This window comes from Heliangelus exortis, chromosome 9 (genome assembly GCF_036169615.1).
Source record: "Heliangelus exortis chromosome 9, bHelExo1.hap1, whole genome shotgun sequence".
Classification (NCBI taxonomy): Eukaryota; Metazoa; Chordata; class Aves; order Apodiformes; family Trochilidae; genus Heliangelus; species Heliangelus exortis.
The window spans coordinates 18163832-18184894 of NC_092430.1; the positions used below are offsets into that span (position 1 = coordinate 18163832).

General features: G+C 37.3%; 1 protein-coding gene across 6 annotated transcripts in view; it reads right to left on the reverse strand.

Moving 5' to 3' along the window:
* Positions 1–2310: 2310 nt before the first annotated feature.
* ATP11B (ATPase phospholipid transporting 11B (putative)) overlaps positions 2311–21063 on the reverse strand; it is a 62289-nt gene continuing 43536 nt past the window's right edge. For 2 of the 6 annotated variants that reach the window (XM_071752586.1, XM_071752585.1), the window contains one exon: positions 8382–11305. In XM_071752586.1, the coding sequence (XP_071608687.1) occupies positions 11087–11305 (219 nt within the window). In that variant the 3' untranslated portion in view covers positions 8382–11086. Of the gene's footprint in view, positions 4813–6454; positions 7475–8381; positions 11306–14464; positions 14577–18612; positions 18699–21063 lie in introns of those variants that run through there. The other 4 variants (XM_071752588.1, XM_071752587.1, XM_071752590.1 and 1 more) reach the window with 4 other exon arrangements.

Here is a 21063-nt window from a genome sequence, read left to right on the forward strand (position 1 = left end):
CCATATGGAGAAATCCTTATTTAACAAAGATACTATTCTTTTAAGAATGCATTTAATTAACTTTTGTAATTCACGCTGTATTTAAATAGAATGTTGCCAGAAGCCTCTGTAGATTTTGTTTGAGTATTGTACACAGGCTGTGTTTGGTTTTTGAGTGCTTGGTGCTACTCAGAGCAGACCCCACCATTAAGTAGGTGATCAAATTACACTTGTTAGCTATTGGAAATGGCCTTAGCTTTGTCAGGCTTAGGTAAGAGTTTCAGTGCCAACATGGGAGTAGCTGCATGAGTAAACACCAAGAGTTCTATTTCTGACAGTTTACAGACATCTGTAGCTCAAATCCAAGTCTGAACAATTTAAACTGCTACAAAACTCTTCCTGCTTCTCAAAGTTCGTCCACCAAGTTCTCAATGTTGTAAAAGCTGCCTCACTATAATTTGAATGTTTCACATGAAATTGGACTTGACCATCCAACCAGTTGTTTGTTGTTGGGTTGTTTTTTGGGGGTGGTGAGTTTTTCTCACTGAAGGGTGTGCAGACAGCTTCACCAAGAGACTGCTGGGGAAACTGTGCCTTGCTACAGTCAAGGCAGCCACCACCCACAGCCCTTCCCTCATCTGGTAAGCTACCACCTTGTCATAGATCAGATTAGTCAGACAGGACCTGCCCTTCACCAGCCCATGCTGACTGGCCACATTCACTGAGTTGTTCTTAATATATCCCATAATAGTACTCAAGATGATCTGCTCCATCAGCTTCCCTGGTACTGATCAAACTAACAAAGAGCCCTGTAATTTCAGGATCATCCATCTAACCCTTATATTTTTGGGTGGGTATGTTGGCTGGTGTTCTTTCTAAGCTCAAGTGTGTGGCATCAGAGAGCAAAATTTCAAGCCCTCCTCTCTTGAAGCTGTCAGAGGACAACTGGCAGGAGTCAGACTGGTAAACACGTTAATCACATTGGGAATTGGAAGCTGCACAGGAAGATTTGAGTTGATGCAGCTGTAACCATCTAGGGGCAAAGACAAAACTGTGGTTGGGCAACCAAGCTGGTTACATTTGCTTTTGTAGGAAAAAAAAAAAAAAAAAAAAAAAAAAAAAAAAAAAAAAAAAAAAAGGGGGGAGGGTGGGGGAATAAAGGCCCTGCTGGAATTCATCCCTGGGCACAAATCATGGTGTGTACCCTGTGGTGATCTGGAGAAACTTAGGCCAACTGAGTGACTGCATTCTGCTGCTGGAGGGACCTGACCCCTCCCCTTACATATAGATTAAGCTGTGATTTTTGTTGTTGTTGTTTTGTGGGGGGTTTTTTCTGTGTGGGGTTTTTGTTTTTTGTTTTCCTTCCCTCTTTCTGTTAGACTTCTGCACAGGCAGAGAAGGCAGCAAAGCAAGCCCATCCATATGTGCTCATGTCAGTGATCTTTGTGCTTGGCATGCACCATAGGAAGTGGTGAGTGGGTGTGTGTGTGTGTGCCTGCTGGGAATGTATCTTCAACCTTGATCCCAGGCACACAGTGTGGTAAGCTTTACTTTTCTCTGACATGTTGGCTTCTAAAAAAATATACATAATTAATTGTCCTGGTTCAGGCCAGGGTAGAACTAATTTTCTGCCTTGTAATTTTGCTTTCAGCTAAGTCTCTCATAAGTAGCTGTTCTTGCTGAAATTAACAGCCTGTTTCTCAGTGTCTGCTTCTGGGACTGATGATGCTCAATGTTTATGGTTACTGCTGGAGAATGGGCTGCAGACTGAAGGCCACTGCTCAGTTCCGAGGAACATCTTGTTCTCTGGAAAGAGAAAGGGAGTAAAGAGCTCACACCTGCACCCCTCCCTTAGGGAGGAGTGGACAAGACAGGTGGCCAGAACTGAGCAGAGGATTCCATCCCCTACTCCATATAAATTTGAGGGATTATGAAGGTCAAGCCCCTTCGCCTTCACCCTTCCTCACCTGCTCATTTGCTTTGGTATCCTGGGAGGATTCTGTCCCTTCCTGTGGTCCCTACCTGAATCTGTGTTCCTGCTGCTGACTCCAGGAGTCCAGCCTGGACTTCCCCAGGGCTGCCCAGCAGCCTCAGTGGTGGTGTAAAAATTATTGGGGAAAAGGGGGTATCATACATCTGTATATTTGTATATATTTAACAAATTTTCCTTTTTTAGCATTAATGTTTCATTAAAGCTGTGTAGTTTAGTTTTCAACCCATAAATCTCCCTTATTCTCTCTCCTTGTCAGAGATGGGGATTCAGAGAGAGTATCTGTCATTGGGTTAATTGCTGGCCCAGTGTTAAACCCTGACAATAAGTCAAACAGTGACTCGGCTAGAAGTGAAAGTTTTATTTAATAAATATAATTTCATTTTTAAAACAACTTCTACTGACCAAGCTGTACAATGAGCAAGCACATCGACTCACTGTCAGAGATCAAAATAGAAAAAAAAAAAAAAATAACATGAGGCAGCCACAGTGTCAGAGGTCCAAATTTTTTATACCAATTATTGCTACAGTTTCCAGTTGACAAAGCCCCTTAATTGCTTAAAATTAAGGATCAACATCTTTTAAAAACTTACTTTCTGCTGAGATGGTACCATTCAAGTGTTTCTTAAAAACAAAACAATCCAAAGCAAACAAAACAAAAATCCCACCAAAACCAAACAACCCCCCCCAACTTGTTAACACTTCAATGAAACACAGGAATCTGGATGATTTGTTATTTTGTATGCATATGACCTGAACTATCTCAAGGGACTTTAGCTGGAAATTGGGGAATTATAAAAATATATTCTTTACTACACTAAGGATGTCTTATACCTGAAAGAGTCTCAGTTTTAATAACTTGCCCCATGGATTACCCTTTACCCCCACTGAGATAATGAGGTAGAGAACCTGCTAATGTAGGGAATCTCCTTTAGAATTTCAGGTTTTCTACCAAACAAGTCACAGTTGGCATCAAATCAGTATATTCCTTGTCTTTCCCCTTCATGTTAACAGAAAGAGGCCTAGAGGCCACAGCCCCCCCCCGCCCAGGTTTATTCATGCCTGTGCATTTATACAAACTGGAAACAACAACAAAAAAATTGTATCTACAGTGATGACAACTGCACGTACTCAGTGTGATAAAGCAGAGTGTGGCAACAGCAAGGCGAGCACTCCAAATCCATGAGAACATTTCTCCTAATGAAAGCCACAGCAGCTTGGGCAGCACACGTGGTCTCTCTATTGAGTATTTCTGATGCTTCTATGAGCAGCATTTAAGCTGAAGGAAGAAAAATCTAAGGAAAGCAGAAGCCTTGCAAATACAGATGTGACTTCTGCTTCTGAGACAGCTGAGGGCAAGAGCTGACAGAGCATCCAAAGCTTTTCTCCTGTTTACAAACTGTGTCATTCCATAGAGAGCAGAAACCAGACAAATCATGCCACTGGAAGCAAGTAACAGAAGCCAAAAAAAAATCCCACAAAACTACCAAAAATAATTCACAGAAAAGCAACCCCGACAGATCTGCAAAGAAGGAAGTTTAACTGGGAAATAACTTAGGACCAGAAGAAAGGCTGAGGTGAGTCCATGGTGAACGGTTCGCCCAGCGCTAGGAATAACTCCTGAACCCCAGTGCTGTCTGTGTGACAAGGCAGTGGCCAGGGCAGTGACGATGAGTTCTACTCTAAGGAAACAAGAATCTCAAAATAAATGGTTCAGAAGCACACTGTGATTGAGCATTTTTTGAACACTGAATTTCACCAAATCACTAACATTTAGAAGTATAGAAGAGCCAGATAAAACTATTAATATAATGTAGGCTACAGCTTTGAGACACTGCCAATACCAAAAAAAAAAAAAAAAAAAAGAAAAAAAAAGGTATTTTTTTTCAATATAGAAGTTTTACTGTCATAAAAAAACGTGTTTGAAAGTACTACTAGATTTCAGTAAGAAATTATAGTTACCTAATATGCATTCTAAGTTGCATATTTTTCTTAATTATCTTTTGCACTAGAAAACAAGAAATCATTCTGAACACATAAAGCCAAAGTTTTAGTACTTCTTCCTTTGCATTTATTAATTTATTCATTCCCCTGCCCTAACCTTAAAAAATATACAGAATTTTTAAAACAGAAATTTACATTTTAGTTTGTGAAACAATTCAAAGCATCTTCCCACTTAATCTTTCCCACTGCACCCTTTAGAAGGCATTAAGTTTGGTAACTAAAATTATATTGTTCTAAGTAACAAAAACACAAATGCTATTTTTGACAGAACAAGAATCAAAATCTGCTGAGAGCACTATCCTGCTCTGAAGGTGGCTATGGAGAAGGTGCATCCTCAGAAACACAGTAAGGTGACTTTACATCACTTGCTTTTTACTAAGAATATCTACTATAGGTTTTTCTGCCACATGTTATGGATTTCAAGGCTAAGAGGCAATTCTAAAACACTTCCTTCTCTGGAAGAAAAAGAAAACAACAACAACAAAGCTGGCATTGCAGTGAAATAGCAGAGTTTCATGAAGAATTCTACACTGTACCCAATGTACAATGACTGCTACATACACTTCAGCTGTCAAAGAAATACACAAATGCCTTTTCCTTGAATAGAAACAATTCTGAAAGTTTTGTGACAGTACAAAAACATTGCCACTTCTTCCATCCAAGATATTTGTCAGACCAAAGAATCTGGTCTTATGCAAACCAATTCTATGTTCTTATTAAACGAGAAATTACTGACTTAAATTTACTGCAAATAGAAAAATATACCTTGGCAGACAGATGGATTCTTAAGTTCTTCCTGAACTGTTTAAATGCATGTTTCTTCGGTAACCTTACAAACACTGGGAAAAGGGAAAGCAGGGGGGAGAGGGAGGAGATGGAAGGTTTTAAAGAAACACATAATGAACGTGAATTATTCTTCATATATAGGACCGTGCTGTTTTTGTGCAAATATCAAAATATTTGTGTGGTAAAAGCCAAAATACATACACTTACAGAGCTGAGCCAATCTAAATGCTTGGAGTGGGGTTGTACATCACAGCCTCTGCCTTCTGTAGCAAACTGGCCCCAGTCTGCACACACTACACAAACCACACACACTGATGAGGTTACATGGTCACAGACTGGATGATGAGAATGCTATGGCTGACGAGGACAAACAAGTACTTCTGAGAAGTGGAACATTGTGATTTAGACATAAGAGACAGCTGAACAGCAGATACCTGATTAGATGTTGTAAAAATTACATTGTTTTAAAGACATTTAATATTATATACATTATTTATAAAGTAAGTTACAGGAATGGGTGAAAGCCAAGTGTCCTTGTTTTACTGCTGAGCATCTGGATAAAAGTTTTCTTGGAAACTGATGAGATGACAACCAGTTTATTGCATCTCTGCATAGGAACAAGGTTTCAAGCTATATGCAATCATGTCACATGTTAAATCTATTACAGTGAATACACATGACTATTTCTAGTTATTTCTTAATCATATGGATGCTCATTGTGAGGATCCAGTGTACAGATGACATTTTCAAGCTTCAGCCTTCCTGCAAGATACAGATATGAACTCTAAACACTGAATGAAACAGTTATTTAAAAGCAAAATTTGCAGTGTTTTGCTTTTGTTTCTTCTGTCTTGGATAATGAGATATTGAAAAATCCAACAGTACCTGTAGCCTTTTATTTAGAGTAAAGCTTTAAGTTATTAACGTAAAAATAAAGTTTCAAGAGGACAATTGAAATTATACTGGTTAAAGTCATATAGAAGAATAATGAAGAGAAGAGCCATTTATAGGTAAGGAACATCAGAAAAATTTGATACAGAGAAAAATGTTGGACCTCTTGAACACTTCCTCCCCTGCAGCTCGAACTCAGAATTTGGCATGACCATAACAAGAAGAGTGGCATTCACCCTTCTGGCAACAGCCCCACTGAGGTATCATACCAGGAGGGCAAGATGTGCCTGCCTGAATTATGAAATAAGAAGTATTTGCTTGGGAGACAGCACTTAGGCCAACAGTGGAAACCTGTGCAAGTAGGGTGAAAGCAGCTAATATTGGGTTGTCCAAATCCTAAGCTTAACTGCATCTTTTTATAACAAAGTTTGTAGGTGTTATTTACAGTCTAGGTTATTAAGTCTGTGTTGGGTTTACTGCTTAATATGCAGCTTTGTATCTTTCACTGTCTGACAGGAAGATTCCTAAAAATGTTGCTGGGTTGTCAGTAACAGAAATTGATTTAAAATTGAATACCTAAACAAGGGTCCAGGAGCAGCAGCCATTTCACCAGCCACAGAAACTGCTGTGCCCAAGGCAATGCCCTACAGATGTCCCTGGTGGCAGCACCACCATTTTACCTCCCACATCTCAAGACAAGCAGTAGGTTTGGTCACCTGAGCTGAATGCACAGGCAAATGCTACTACACAGCCCCAAACATGCAGACACATTCATACTGGGAGAACAGATGTACCTGCAAGATGTACCATTCAAAGCTCCATCTGTGCAATTTATTTTTATTGGCATACTTAGGTATCAAAACATTGCCATCAATGTCTCAGATCCTTCAGATTAATTTTGTATCTTCAAAGTACAACATGACGAAATATAAATACATGAAAAAGAATAAAACATGCAAAAATTCCCCAACTTTAAAAGGATAATTCAAAAAATTTATGCTAGTGAGACTTCTATGCTATCCACCAATTCTTGCTTATTTTTCCATGTCAAGATCAAGAACTGTTAACAAAACACACAGGGCATAATAAAAGATGACTGGCTTCTGAATTATATTTGAGAACAGTGACCTGTTATACTCCTTATTATTCCAAAATATTAAACTGTAAAAGTTAATAGTGTTTTTCAATGCAATGACTAATATATTGCCATTCATACACCAGCATAAATATTTGAATTGCACTGTACTCTCAAAAATTACTAAACTAATTGCTTATAGACTATAGTAACCATCCATGGAAACAAAATTGATTTCCAAACTATTAACCGTAAGACAGCTCAAAATTAATGTGTGTGTTCAAAGTGAAAGGTCTTCATGAAAAATGCAACTTTTTGAAGTTTCTTTGTGCAAATTCTACTGGATCACAGGAGGAGAAAGATTTTGTCACAACACACAGTGACATCTCAAGTATCAAATGGAGGATTTCAATCCATTCACATGGTAACAAAATAATCTGTGGTTAGAGGTCAAAGCATTCTTTAAAAAAAAAATTATTTAGCGATTTGTGTATATAATGAGAAAAAAATATTGGAAGCAATTACTGTCCACATGACTTATGCTAGGCCACAAGACAAGCCCCAGTTTGTATTCAGTAGTCTTTCCTAGGGCAAGGATGTAGCACTGAACTCACTACAGGTGTGTGAGCACCACATGGCTTCCACAAGGCATTAACAAATGTCCCTGTTAACAAGTGGGTGAGTCCATTGTGGAGAGAGTCAAGATGCTTCTGTCGTTGGCATAGAAGGGATCCGATGAACTCCATGATCTAAAGTAACAATAAAAGAAAAGTTTGGCTGACTGGGAATTTATAATCTAGAGGTGAGGAGAAAAGTCTACGAAAGCAGAAGATAAAAAGCGTTACGAGATCAAGCAAATCTAACTCTTCAAAAGACTAATCTGTTAATTTCATGTAGGCAATTCATTCAAACCTTTATTATGGCAATGCATTCAGCTGTGTCATTAACCATGCTGTGTTTCTCTTTCTGGCAAAGTTTACTTGCAGCTGCAGGTATTTTCATAACCATGAACTAAAATGATCAGAGATTTATATGCCAGCATTTTTTTTTTTTTATAACATTTTAATGCTGTGCCTCAAGGAAAGCCTGCATGTTGCAAGTGTAAATTCAGGCACCACAAATGCTACAATCTGATGCAGCCTAAAGTCAAGCTGGTAAAAGCCTTGTGGGATGCACCGTGGTGACCTGCTTACTGCTGCCTCAAGTCACTGGTAGGTAAAACATGTCTGCAGTCATGTATCTTTTCCATCCCTTGCTGTGAAATTTAACTTTAAGGCACCAGGAAACTACCAGCTTTGGACTCAGATGGGATTTTGCAAGGTCTTTCTCTTAAGGACAGAGTAATACTTCAGAAGAAACACTCTTCTTGGCTGGACAGTATTACAGGAATGTATGTGAAAAACTGAACAATAAAAGGTTGGAATGCAGGAAATCAAATTATAATGAACTTATACTCCAAATATGCCTCTATCAGAAATCTGCTGTTTCTTTAGAACTTTTACATGCAGTGCCTTAACACAAGGACCACTAATGGGAAATCCAAACAACTCAGTAATGAAACCTACTGTACAAGTATGCATGTGATCCAGAATTCTTAATATTTTAGTGACTGACAAGACAACAGACAATTCAATGGAACAGACAGACAAGAATGCATTTTATCATACCACAACACACATTTTATATTCTAACTGGTGAATGAAGCTATAGAAAATACTTCTCAAACACATTTTATAAACAGCAAATTGAGTAAGAGAGACTATATTCCTGTGGCCCACTACTCCAAGCATTTGTACAGCTTTGACTCAAAGTTTCTATCAAAATTTGATACTGTGATTGATTTCATGTTCAGTCTTTGTATTTGACAGAATATCATATTTGACAGAATATTGGGAGCACAGAATTCAACACAAGCTAACTACAACAACATCGTTTTAAATAGTGCTCTTCATTCTACAGCACATACATAGACAATATATTTATCAGCATGGCTTATTTCAACAAAAATAATTTGCAGCCACCACCTGGTTGAATATAAAGCACAAGTATTCAAAAAACCATCCTGTGTGGGACTGCACAATCTTCTGAAGATGGCAGCTTCAGGTGAAAATAAAAGCAGCTCAAGCTTGCAAACAAAGCCTTAGCACTTTTACAAGCATTCTGAAATCACCAAATAGATTTGTACCTTCAACATTTCACAACTTGTAACTGCTTCATGTAATTCAAGCATTAAAAAAAAAAAAAGAAAAAAGAAAAAAAAAAGAATGAAAAGAAAAAAAAAGAGACACTTCTGCAGATTACCAGGAAAGGGTAGGAGGAAAACTAGTCTTTAGTATCATAGACATTAAGTCCAGATTTTAAATGTCAACACTGAGTGGAAGGAACTGAAGTAATCGAAGAAAGCAACTAAAACTGAAATTTTAAAAGATGTCTTCTCTAGTTGTACTGTACATAAGTTTAAGTGAAACTAGAACACTGTTCCGAGTAATTTCAACCAGAGGCAGAAGCAAAAACTGCAGAATTTCAAGCCCTTAGTGTAGCACCAATATAGTTTTGCATATTGATTAAACATAATAACATTCGTGTTCTAACAACTCTAGAATTATTCAGATAGATGGAACTTGGTCTGAAAATTACATGAGGTAAGCAGACAAGAAACCTGAGAAAAAGCAATCTTCAACAAGGGTTTAATATTCTGTCAAATATGAGTTATCTGCAGTAAGTATCTGTAATTCTTAAAGAAAGAAAAACGGGGTGGGAAAGAAAGAGGAAATCGTAAAAATGTAAATGCACTCCAGAAAAATAAACACACAATACCTACCTGATAAGACTACATATTACTATGGCAAATGTTAACTAAAATTCTGCCCTAATTAGATAACAATAAATGAAGAAAGTAGCATGAAAAGTTACTCATTTGGAAAGTACAGTTTTACAGAGAAGTGGAAAAAAACCCAAGAAAACCTTAGAGCAACTGCTACAAAAATGTTGATTTTTAGACCCATTAAATGCTCACCTTGTAGATAAAAATTCTATTAAATTGTTTATTTTACACATCATGCCCACTTTCTATACAGCGATTTCGAAATAAAAATGTACTTAATCATAACAGTTCATTTTTCATATGGAATGAAACACTTTGCATAATCATACTCTAGATTTGTAGAAATGTTGAATGCATTTCATAAGCAAGCCAGAAGACAGAAACTGACTGAAACCACAGACACTGTGTTCAACGCAAGAATTCAGAACAGAGATGTACTACATACCAAGTCAAGACCTAAAGGCAGAATCAGAACTGACAAAGCTTGTCTGTGAAAATTATCCACAGAGGTTTTATACTGAATGAATGATATCACAGCCTTTAACCAAAAGAGACAAAACTGTTCAAATACAAAATGAGCTTCCTTGTTAATGCATCAAGTGCAACTTCTTCAGGTTTGCCTTTTGACCAGTGAAGGACCATGATATCATTCAAGGACTGGGAGATTACGATGTACAAAAGACTACTTTTATTTCTACCCCCAAATATTTCCATGTTTGTTAGCTATCCCTCTTTATTTGGAAATGGGGAGATGGCACATTTGAAGATTTAGAAAGAGCTTTTCTCACAGATATGCCACCTGCAAGAGCAGTATTGCTCCTTAGATGGATTCAATTACTCTAACTTGCTTTTATCCCACTGAGGTTTGTTTCACACATGGTTTGTGAAGGAAAAAGATTCATTTAGCACATATTTTGGAATGGCACACATGATTTTTGACAATATACCTTCTAGAACCAAAAAAACGTTTAAAATTCTTAGAACCTGAAGGCTCTGTTCAGTCAATTACTCTGATTTTAGAAATAGACTATAAAAGTTATGCTACAAAAATATTTCATCTTCATATCAATCCATGGCTGAAAGCTTTAAAGACTCTCCTTCTAAGAATGAAGTTATATTTAAGGTGGGAAGTGTGAGCCTTTTATGTATCTTCAGGAGTAATGCAAGCTCCAAGGTAAATATTTGGAGGTTGTACATCAAGAATCACAGGGGAAAGTCTTTCAACTTTACAAACAACTCCTGATTTTTGAAGGTAAAAAAAAAAAAAAAAAAAAATCATAAATAGGAGAACAAAAACAGCAGCAAGGCTTGATTTTCTAAAGAGAAGAATATACAAATCAAGAGACAGAAATAACAGAAGATCTTGCAGTAAGCCAAACTAAACGTTGTAACAGAAACCTTTTGAACACCATTTTTCTTCCTCCCCATCCCAAAAGAAAGCACTCAAAAGAAACAAGAAACTAATCTTTTAGGTGAAAAAAAGTACAATAAGGAGGTGCATTTTCTACATAAATAAGCAAAACCTGCAGCTGGTTTGCTAGATATCTATTGCTGCAGGCTCATCGGGTTCCAGTTTATAGGAGAATCGTCTGCAGCAAAGGCTATTGAGAGAAATGCCACACCTGTTGACCCGGGTTGGACTACACCTCCCCATTAGTCGTTCCAGCATTCTTCTAAGAGATGTGCATGCTGTTTCCCCATCTGAGAAGCAGCACATGGAGTCCAAGCAGTTGACACCTGAACCTGCCTCAGTAAGCTGGAAGAAGGAAATAAAAATAATAATTAGTATTCACAGATTCCAGTGCCGAAGGCATTATCAGAAAATACTTAGGAAAAGCATGTTTTCTTAAAGTTAAAGAGTGTTGAATATTTTTCAGTTCTATAGAACTGAAATGATAAATGACATTACCATTACCCTTCCTAAGGAAAATCTGTAATTTTGGTAAGGGGAATGGTAATTTTTCCTAAGGTAAATGGTAGCGCTATTAATAGTACATTAAAGTTTGATTTTACCAAGGTTTGCACCAAGGCTGCATGCAGCCTTCTCTGCACCATCTCTGCCTAATGTTGGAAATCAACTGGTCAGCAATTCTGTGTCACAGCTATAATGAACCTCTGGAGCACAGCATCATGCAGTTTAAGCTGTGATACCTTGATTAACCTCAGCAGACACACAAGAATTCATACAAGCTGCAGGTCTGTCCTATTTTAAGGGAAATCTATCAAGAGAGAGCTTCAGATCAAGGCTGCAGAATACAATACAGCAACCTGAGGGAAAATAATTTTCCACCACTGTAGAATGCAACTTTGTATAATAATTTATATTCTATGTCTACCCAGGATACCCCTGATTTGAAAAGATTCCTGATTTTGTGAGCAGCTTTTATCTAAATGCAAAAAAAGCTGATGTTTCATGCCAGCATGAAGAATAATTCAGCATTACCATAATTAACTTTCTACTGTTCATCTTAGTAGGTGGGAATAAGACTCAAACACAATGTAAGGAGCAATAGAGATGTACAGGTCTCAGTTCAACACCACTGATCAATATCTATATTACTTTTGCACATTGGTCCTCTATATTGTTTTGCACATGCAGCGTAACCAAAATCTAACTGAAATTTAGTACTTCTGGAAAAAGAACATCTATAACTGACATCATCATCCTTCCTGAAAGTCAATAAAAATATTGTGTGTTGGGACACTTTTTAATGTAATCTGAAACTCTCCATGAGGGCATCCTTTCAAATGCTGAACACAGAGGCTAAATTTAAGCATCCATTATCCTCACTTCACTCCCAGACACAAGTGAACCAGGAAATATGAGAGGAGGCATCTTAGTCTATGACAGGACACAGCTCACTTAGGAGCTTTCCCCAGCTTTTCATTTTGTGACCAAATGCTTGATCACCCTCTGAGACTTTGGTTTCCAACCCCCAGTTTCTTGCATGTCACCCACGCTTGCCAAACACTGCAAGGAAAGCAAAGAACCTCAGAGATTTCCATGGGAATGGTTGACTATGAGTGGGCACGTTCCTTACTAATCCTCCAAAACAGGCAACTGGACAGTTCACAGCTTCAAAACAGAACAATTCTTGTACTACAAAAAGAAGAGGCAGTGAACAGAAACAAGAGAAATGGGGAAATCAGAGAGAAACCCCAACCAGCAGGACACAGGGACACAGCCAGAACAGGTATTTCCACGCCTTTTACTTTGCCCACCCCTTCCTCAGCTCTGTTCCACATTCCCCAGATCTTTCCATCACGCTGCTGAAGGTGGTGCTTGCAGGACACAGGACTGGATGAACTTACAGACAGCATGACAGACTGAAACCCTTGATTCAGCTGCTGCACCTTGGAGGCCATGAATGACTGCAGGGCACACTGCTGACTAACTCGCACTCCTAAGGAAGCTCTTCTAGACACGAAATGGACATTTACTGTGGCAATGAGCTTCTGTAAATACCCGAGAGACAGGAGCAGAAGCACTGCAAGTGACAGGTCTGGAAGTGTTTTTAGTTAAAAGCAAACCAAAATACCTAAATGTGGTTTTAGTTAAAATCAAACCAAAATACATCTCGTAGCTTGTGTCCGTCCCTGAATGGCCTTATTTGATGACCATCAGATCTGGGCACAACTGTACTGACACAGAAGATACCATAATTAGGAGCAGCACAATTTGCAGCATTGCAGTACTAGCAGATATGACCTTCACAGCAACTTCACATTGTGTTCACAGTGCATCAGACAAGAAATTACACAGAGCACAAGGAACACCTATTAGGAGGTCAAAATGCATGCTCCCTGCTGCACAGGCAGTGATCTTTATGACTGTGTTCACAGCAATACAAAATAAACTCTCACATTCATACATGTAGGACTTCAAAAAGAATATTTAGTCCATTCATTATCTTGAGGTAGACCAAGTAACACCTTCGAAGTCACTGCCAAAGGTAACATTACAGTGGTTTTATGTGGGAACAGATGGACCAGGTATTTTTTTCCCCTTGAACCTGCTCACCTAGATATTACACAAAGAACCAAGAGTAACCCAAAATAGCTGCCATGGACTGAACCCTCAGCTCTGGATTTTGGAGGGCTGGTGCCTCTTCATTACAATTTGCTTCATTCTTCTTAAGTGAGATACAAAAAGCTAGGACCAGACTTAATCCACAATGTATGGAAAACATTATCTTTTAAAAAAAAGCAGCAGATGTGACTTTAACATAAGCCTGAAATCAACATTTCTTTTTATGAAACTCACAATTATGTGTAGAGTATTATTGGGACTGAGTTAAGAACAACATAAAAATGAAATAATAGTAGTTATATATTGTATGTAACTGCCTGGTGAATATGGATGTTTGTATTTATATCCACTATGTAGAAGAAAGATACTTATATGATAATAAAAAGTCCTTTTTCTCACTTTTCTGTCTGTGGCAAAGAACTATGATCACAGTCTGATATCAAAGTAAAACTTGGCATGGTAAGGCAATAGAGCACAATGGTCTCTGAAGACCTTAAACAAACGCTGAGGAAACAAAAGGTGTGAGAGACAATGCTTTAAAAATTTGTAAGTCTAGATAAATATCAGGTATTATTCAGTTTTGGGCTGCAAATAAAATATTTTCATGAGGTACGACCCAGGCTCATAGTAAACATGATGCTTTATATGATAGTGGCCCATTTAATGTAACAAATAAAAAAAAGCAACTGAAGTGCAGAACTAAAGAATGACTCAGCTTGATAAGGAAAAATAAACCCCACATTCTATGTTGCAAATTTTCTTGTAGATATGAAAAATACAGGTATTTTGGAGATGGCTTCATGACTGTCTATGTATGATATAAAAATAAAAAAAAAAAATGTATATAAACATTAGGGTAGAGTGGGAGTACTACCTAGTGAACGTAAGAACTGTCGGGTAGGCTAGATGGATCTAGCAGTTGCCTATTGTCCTCCCCTCTGTGCCTGCTTTCAGCAAAGTCACATGCTGAGCTGACTGAACCCTTATCTTCTTCCATCTAGAAGGACAAAAAAGCAACAAATCTTATAAAGCACCATGCTCGGATTGCTTTAAAACAGTTACTGTTTTTATATGAGCTTTCATTTTACAGAGCTGCTCTTGAGAGAAGAAGGCATATTTACAAGAAAAAGAGGCAGTTTTTTCAAGGTACTTGGTGGATGAAACATGATTTATAAGTGCACAAGTGTTAGAACTGTTCAGTCTTTTGGTGTGCCACAGACCACAAAAGGGGAAAACTCAACAAATCTGAAATCAATTTCAAATCTTCAGATTTTGGTGGCAGATTCTGGAGTTTTGTTTTCCCCCTTCTAACAGAAAGGACCATTTCAGTTTGTATGTCTTCTTTCAGGGTATGCTATATGCCACAGGACAGACACTTCAAATTCACATTTAACAACAATGATACACACAGTTGGGACTTGGCTGAACAGGAAATGTATTTAATCCTGTACATCAAGTTAAAAGCACTGCAGGGTATTTTCCTGAGCCCAGGTCCTAGCTGCCAGTCTATCTGATGCAACACAGATGTTTCAGAAAGTATCTCAGATGGTTATTACAATTCCACGATTAATAAATTAAAACTTGTTCCCTACTGTAATGCTCACTCTGTTTAACCCTCAATATACTGTGGAGCAAAATTCCAATTAGACTTTGAGCGACCTGTTTTAACAGGTGGTGCCCCTGCTTATGGCAGGTGGGTTGGAACTAGATGCTTTAAGGTCCCTTCCAACCCAAACCATTCTATGATTCTATGATTTAACAGCTTCACTGGCACCTATGTTTTCAATATTTTTTTTCAGTTTTCTATTCTTTATCTCTTGGAATTGTGTAGACCTACAAATGTCAAATTATTTTGTTATTTCAAAGCCATTAGACAAAAGTATCTTCAGTTAAGTAAATACATGCACTTTTGGGACTGAAGATAAATACAAAACAGCCTATTTTTCTCTCATTTACCTCCTCTTCATTCCACAGATTCTGTGGATTAGCTAATAGATCAGCACCTCTTGCACTATGCTAATGCAATATGCAAACCTGCAAAGGAAGAGATTAGCCTTATTCAAAATTTATCATATTAAGATGTTCTGGTATACCTGACTAGTGCAAATACATGTTTGCACTTGAATAGTCTCCTTGGAAACTATACTTCCCTTACATAAAGCATACACTGTAAAAGGAACATAAATGTGTCCTCAAGTTCTATGTGGCTGGGCTGGACCAGATCTGAAAGCTATTGAAGGGAATTCTATGCAACAGTAACTAGAGAAAAAAATATTGACAGGTAATGAAGGCTGTGAAGCCATGGCCAGGAGCTTGGAGTTCTGGAGGCAGCTGAAGCAAGCAGATCTGTACAGATATGCATGGAAAATAAGGCAACAGTGGACTCATGTGCCTGTGGATAGGGAAGGAACATGGTCTCGGCTGTGCTAAGATACAGTTTGAGAGTCCCAGATTTAACATCCACTGACAGCCTTTCCTGTAAATAAGAACCTTTTTTGAGTTATACATTTCCCTAGTATCATGTACAGTTCGAAAACACTGTTCAAAGGTAAAAACTCTATTATAAACATAGTTAATCCCATCAGTAAGTAACATGAGAAAACCTGTGCAAGAAACAGTTCTCACATGTAGCTTAAGAATGCTGACAGTTCTTATAAAGCACAGACACATATATACATACATACATACACACATACATACATACACAAAGCTTTGTAAATGAAGAAAAAAACTGCAATGAGAAACAACGGACCCTAAGATACAGATTTTACACCTTCCAAGAACAGGAGAGACAGCTGGAAGGAAGTATTCAGTCTCCAGTTAAATGTAAAGCCTGATCCTAACCTGATTTCCTTTTCATTCCAAGTTAAAAAAGTGACAGGTACACACGAGACTGCATTTCTGACTTCAAATGACAGGGACACTGGAAAGACACCCCCACATCCTCCCAAGCTCTTAACTGTACATCACAAATGGACTTAATATAAACCTGAACATTTTTTGCACACTGTGAAACCTATAGACATAAAAATTGATCACAACACCATATTTGCCTTTTAATTTGCATTCGTAAAGTATTCTCCTTTTGTATATCAACAAAACAGTGCATTTGCAGAACAAGGCATAAATCAGTTTAACCTGATGCTATGCTCCCTTTGAGGCTTTCAATACATATTTAATAAACAAAAAAACACTGCCAAAGCCTGTTCATCAATCTAAATGCATTCTGCAGTCACAAAAGATGCAATTACTGGGTGGGCATACAGAAATTAGGTGTGATGGTATTACCTGCTAAGAGCTACATTCACCAAGCAGCTTTCTGTGTTTCATGTTCCTCCAACTTTCCTTGCTTTCTCTGCTCTAGTGCTTTTGGAGAAAAGCTGCTCTGGACACTACAGAAACTAACCCAGTCTTCACTCCAAATTAATTATTATTTAGTATAGTGAAGTGAGTAGTTTCCACCTATTAAATAATTTTCTTTTTTACTTTGTTTTAGTTAGGGATCCACAGGATAGTTTCTGAGAACAACATGCTTAGTTTTGGGAAGTTTAAAAATGTTTTGTTCTAAAACTCTTGGTGCAAATTATGATGCACTACGTACATCACTGTAATAATTCAGTAAGAAAACAGAAGTTTCCAGTAAACATATTTTTCCAAAGTTTTGAAAAGATTATACAACACTGATAAGCAGAATTTAAAAAAGCTTTTGTAAAAGTTTTGCAAAGGAATCTCCCCAATATGTTGCTAAGTTTACTAAAATTGAAGAGGTTTACTGCAGTTTGCCTGTTTTAAAGGTAGTAAGCGATTAGATAAAACCAAGCAATCAAACCCCACCATTATCTCCCTGAGGTGCTTGGAATTCTAGTTTGATTTGTTTCACAGTGTGACAACTAATAACTAAACACAATATCCATTTCAAATTTTGCCTTGCAAAGGTTTAGAATACTCTCAGAGGAAATACAAAGCTTTTCACCTTTTTCATTCTCTTTGAAAGAACTTTCATCCTCTGTTTCAATTAACCTGCTATTAATCCCTGCTATTAATCTACAGCGTCAGCTTCCTGTCTCCTATTTTCTTCCCTCAGTTAACAAATGGCAATTAAGTCCCAAAAATGTGGCTTGGTTGGTTCTCCTAGCAAACTATTGCATGTTTTCAAACAACAGTCACCTTAAAAACATTTAAAAGGAATCGGTCCGTTGCGTTAATTCTTGCTGTAAGTAGGTAAGGGTGGGATAAAACATCAAACAGGTTGAGACATTATTGATGCATATGAAAGTTTTAGTCTTACAAATGACAATAAGCATTTCACAGCATTTCATGCACTGACCTCAGTGCACTCAAAGACTTTCAGAATCATAAATGCTTTACCTACACAGACACATGTATACTTTGATCTTTTTTTTTTAAATAATTTCTAGGACTTTGTAGCCAAATGCTTTTAGAAACGTATTCATACACATTGAAAACAAACAACACTCAACTTTATAGATGCACAAAACAAACACAAAAAGCCTTAGCTGCACAAGTTTATGTACTGCACCCAAACAAAACATTTTCTGCCCTTTCAACATAAGAGAAAGCAAATTATAATAGGCAAACAACTTGCAAGAAACTGCTGCCTGAAATACACAGACCTTCCTGTCACAGCCTTATGAAGCTGAAATTATCCAGCATGCAAAAAGCACTGCTAATTTTTATTATAAACAAATTATAAGCATTATAACCATGCTAGAAACTGTGATTATTTAAAAAATGGATGCAAGAAGAGCGCTCTGTATTCTGAAAGTTGAGCATCATGCTAGGGATGTTTTTTTTCCTAAAAACAGCACGTACAACACATGCTATTTAGGAGAAGCATTTGGCTCAAAAACACAGAGCAAAGCCAAGAAATAACCAAACTGAATGTATCTGCACTACAGGTATTGCCCTCTGAACCCACTATATAATCATGCCTCTTCCCATCTCTCTCAGCACTGGTTAGTTCACCTTCAGCATGCATAAGAGTTGACGAGGAACTGTCCCTCCTACTCTACCTAATTTTGCTCAGCTGATTCCTTGCCCTGGACAATGGCTGCAGTGCGATGAACTCGTCACTTAAAGCAACTCTGTTGGAGTACATCTACAATTGGACAGAGAAGGGATGGAACATACATGTCAGTAAGTAGCAGCAGTAATTTTCTAAGAGAAAGACACAGGACAAGACATTGTTATTAAGTGGTATACACAATCATATAGAGAACACAAGCCTGGTACCTTCAGGACAGCTCCTGGGACCACCACAGCCAGTTATTGTTTAGTAGGACCATTCTTATATATATACCTTAGCTTTCACACTGGGAAAAAAGGCCTATACACTTTTACATCTTTACCAGACATCTTGATTCATTATTACCTTCTGTCCTCAACAGTGCTGTGATTTAGATTTAATCAAAGATTTTTACTTTACTGTCCACTTCCACCTATATGATTCTGTAACAGTCAAAAATTACCCCGAATCTACCTCAGTGCAACAGACCAAAGTCAAACACAGTAAGATGGATTTTCTTTAATGTCAGAAAAAAACCCAACTTGGAACACAGAAGAAAAAAATAAAAATGACACACATGCATCCTAAATTCCTTACGAAGAGTAGAGTTAACCAAACTCATTCCTCTATAAAAGTCAACTAATTCCTTCCCGTTAAATTTTTAATATATTGACTTCCCAAAGCAGAACTTTTTAAAAGTTCTTGTGACACAGAACAATATTTATAAGTTTAACTTTATCAGAAATTCTTGTGTTTTTCTCTCATAACAGTTCAATTTCTTTGCTGGCTTGTGAAAAAATTAGCTAAATGTAACATGAAAGACAGATTGACTGTTGATGTTACAACCTTCTCTATCTATTAAATCATAGATACAAGATCAAGTTCCTTATATACCCTGTAGAATAAGGCAGATACATCAAATTCAGAGCATTAAGTTGGGTAAGCACAGCTAGTGTACTCTAAAGTTTCTGAAAGACTAAAACAATGGGGGCAAGAATTTTCAGTTGAGAAACCTGGGTTTTGCTCACTGCTCCTTGGAATATTTTAGAATTTGAATGATGGTGAGAGAAAAATAACTCAAATAGCTGTGATTAAAAAATTAGTGACTAGTTCATATAACAATTTAGCTTGCTCTGTTAAAAACTGATTAACTGTAAAGTAAGCTTCTAGATAACTCTTTTTAAATGACTTCTGCAGAAAATTCCCTAGCTTGTAGAACAGAGACATTGTCAAAACTCATTCTATTTGAAAGTCAGAGTCCTTTCCTCTGCTTTGAAGCTCAAATTAAAAGATTTACTAGAAATTTTGAACAAATATAATGAGATATAATAATGAAAGAAGCATTGTCACTTCTTGACAATAAATACGTGGGTCATCTGTTAATCTTCAGTTATGTCTACTTCCTCACTACAAGAATAGCTGATGAAATTCAGTGGGTCTCAGTGTCCCATTAAGAGTGGAAAAATATCAACAGATTAAACCTCAAGAAAGCAACAAACAGGTGCCTTCTTTTCACAAAAGAAGATATTTTAACTATGATTTCACTATCAGACACACAGAGAGAAACCAGTAAATGGCTACTGAAGCATTTCTGGTCAAAGCAGATTTTAGATAACTCAGTGTTGCAATGCCAGGAAAAGACAGTATTTTTGTAAACAGAGACAATAATGCTGACACTGTCAAATGACAAAGTAGAATGGAATCAAAGAGAGAGGAAAAAAAAAAAACAAAGGTACACACAAAGCAAAGTCCCCATGGCTATGGACCAAGCTACAGCCACAGGAAAGGTGTTAGACATCAAGATTGTCTCTTTAAAATAAGAAGTCTGATTGCTACCTTGATGACACAAAAGCAACAGAAGCAAACTGAACCCAGAAATTCTTTAGATTTGGATCAGAACGCAAGAGAATACAACAAGAAGTACATGGACAAGGTGAGAGAAAAAAGATGCAAGCTTTTTGGTTTATAATTCAAGCACTTTGGGAACATGAGAAACCTCAACGACCAGTGCCTAGATACTGCCAAATAGAAACAGCTGATGTACAGGAAGGAAGGAAAGGGAAATGTTCAATCAATATTGGCTCTAGTGGTTTTGAAGTAAAAACCCATAAAATTTGATGACTGGAAAAAAGCAGCAGCTGAAAAAAGACTAATCAAATACTTTGGCTAGCAAAATGTTTGTCTGCATGATGTTGATCCTCACCACATTAAAAGAATGTCTCATGGCTTTTTTTTTTTTTTTAACATACAAATTAGAAGAGCAATTTAATTTAAGAAAATTAACATTTGCTTATATCAAAGCAACTGCAAAGTTAGCTGCTAAAGGTAACAGTGTCAATCATAATGCAGTTAAGAGCTGCATGGGTCAGTGTAATTTGGATAACTACTTAGGACATCACAAAATCAATCTGTCACAAAAATGGACTAAAAATTGCTAACAACTTTCAGAACATCAATG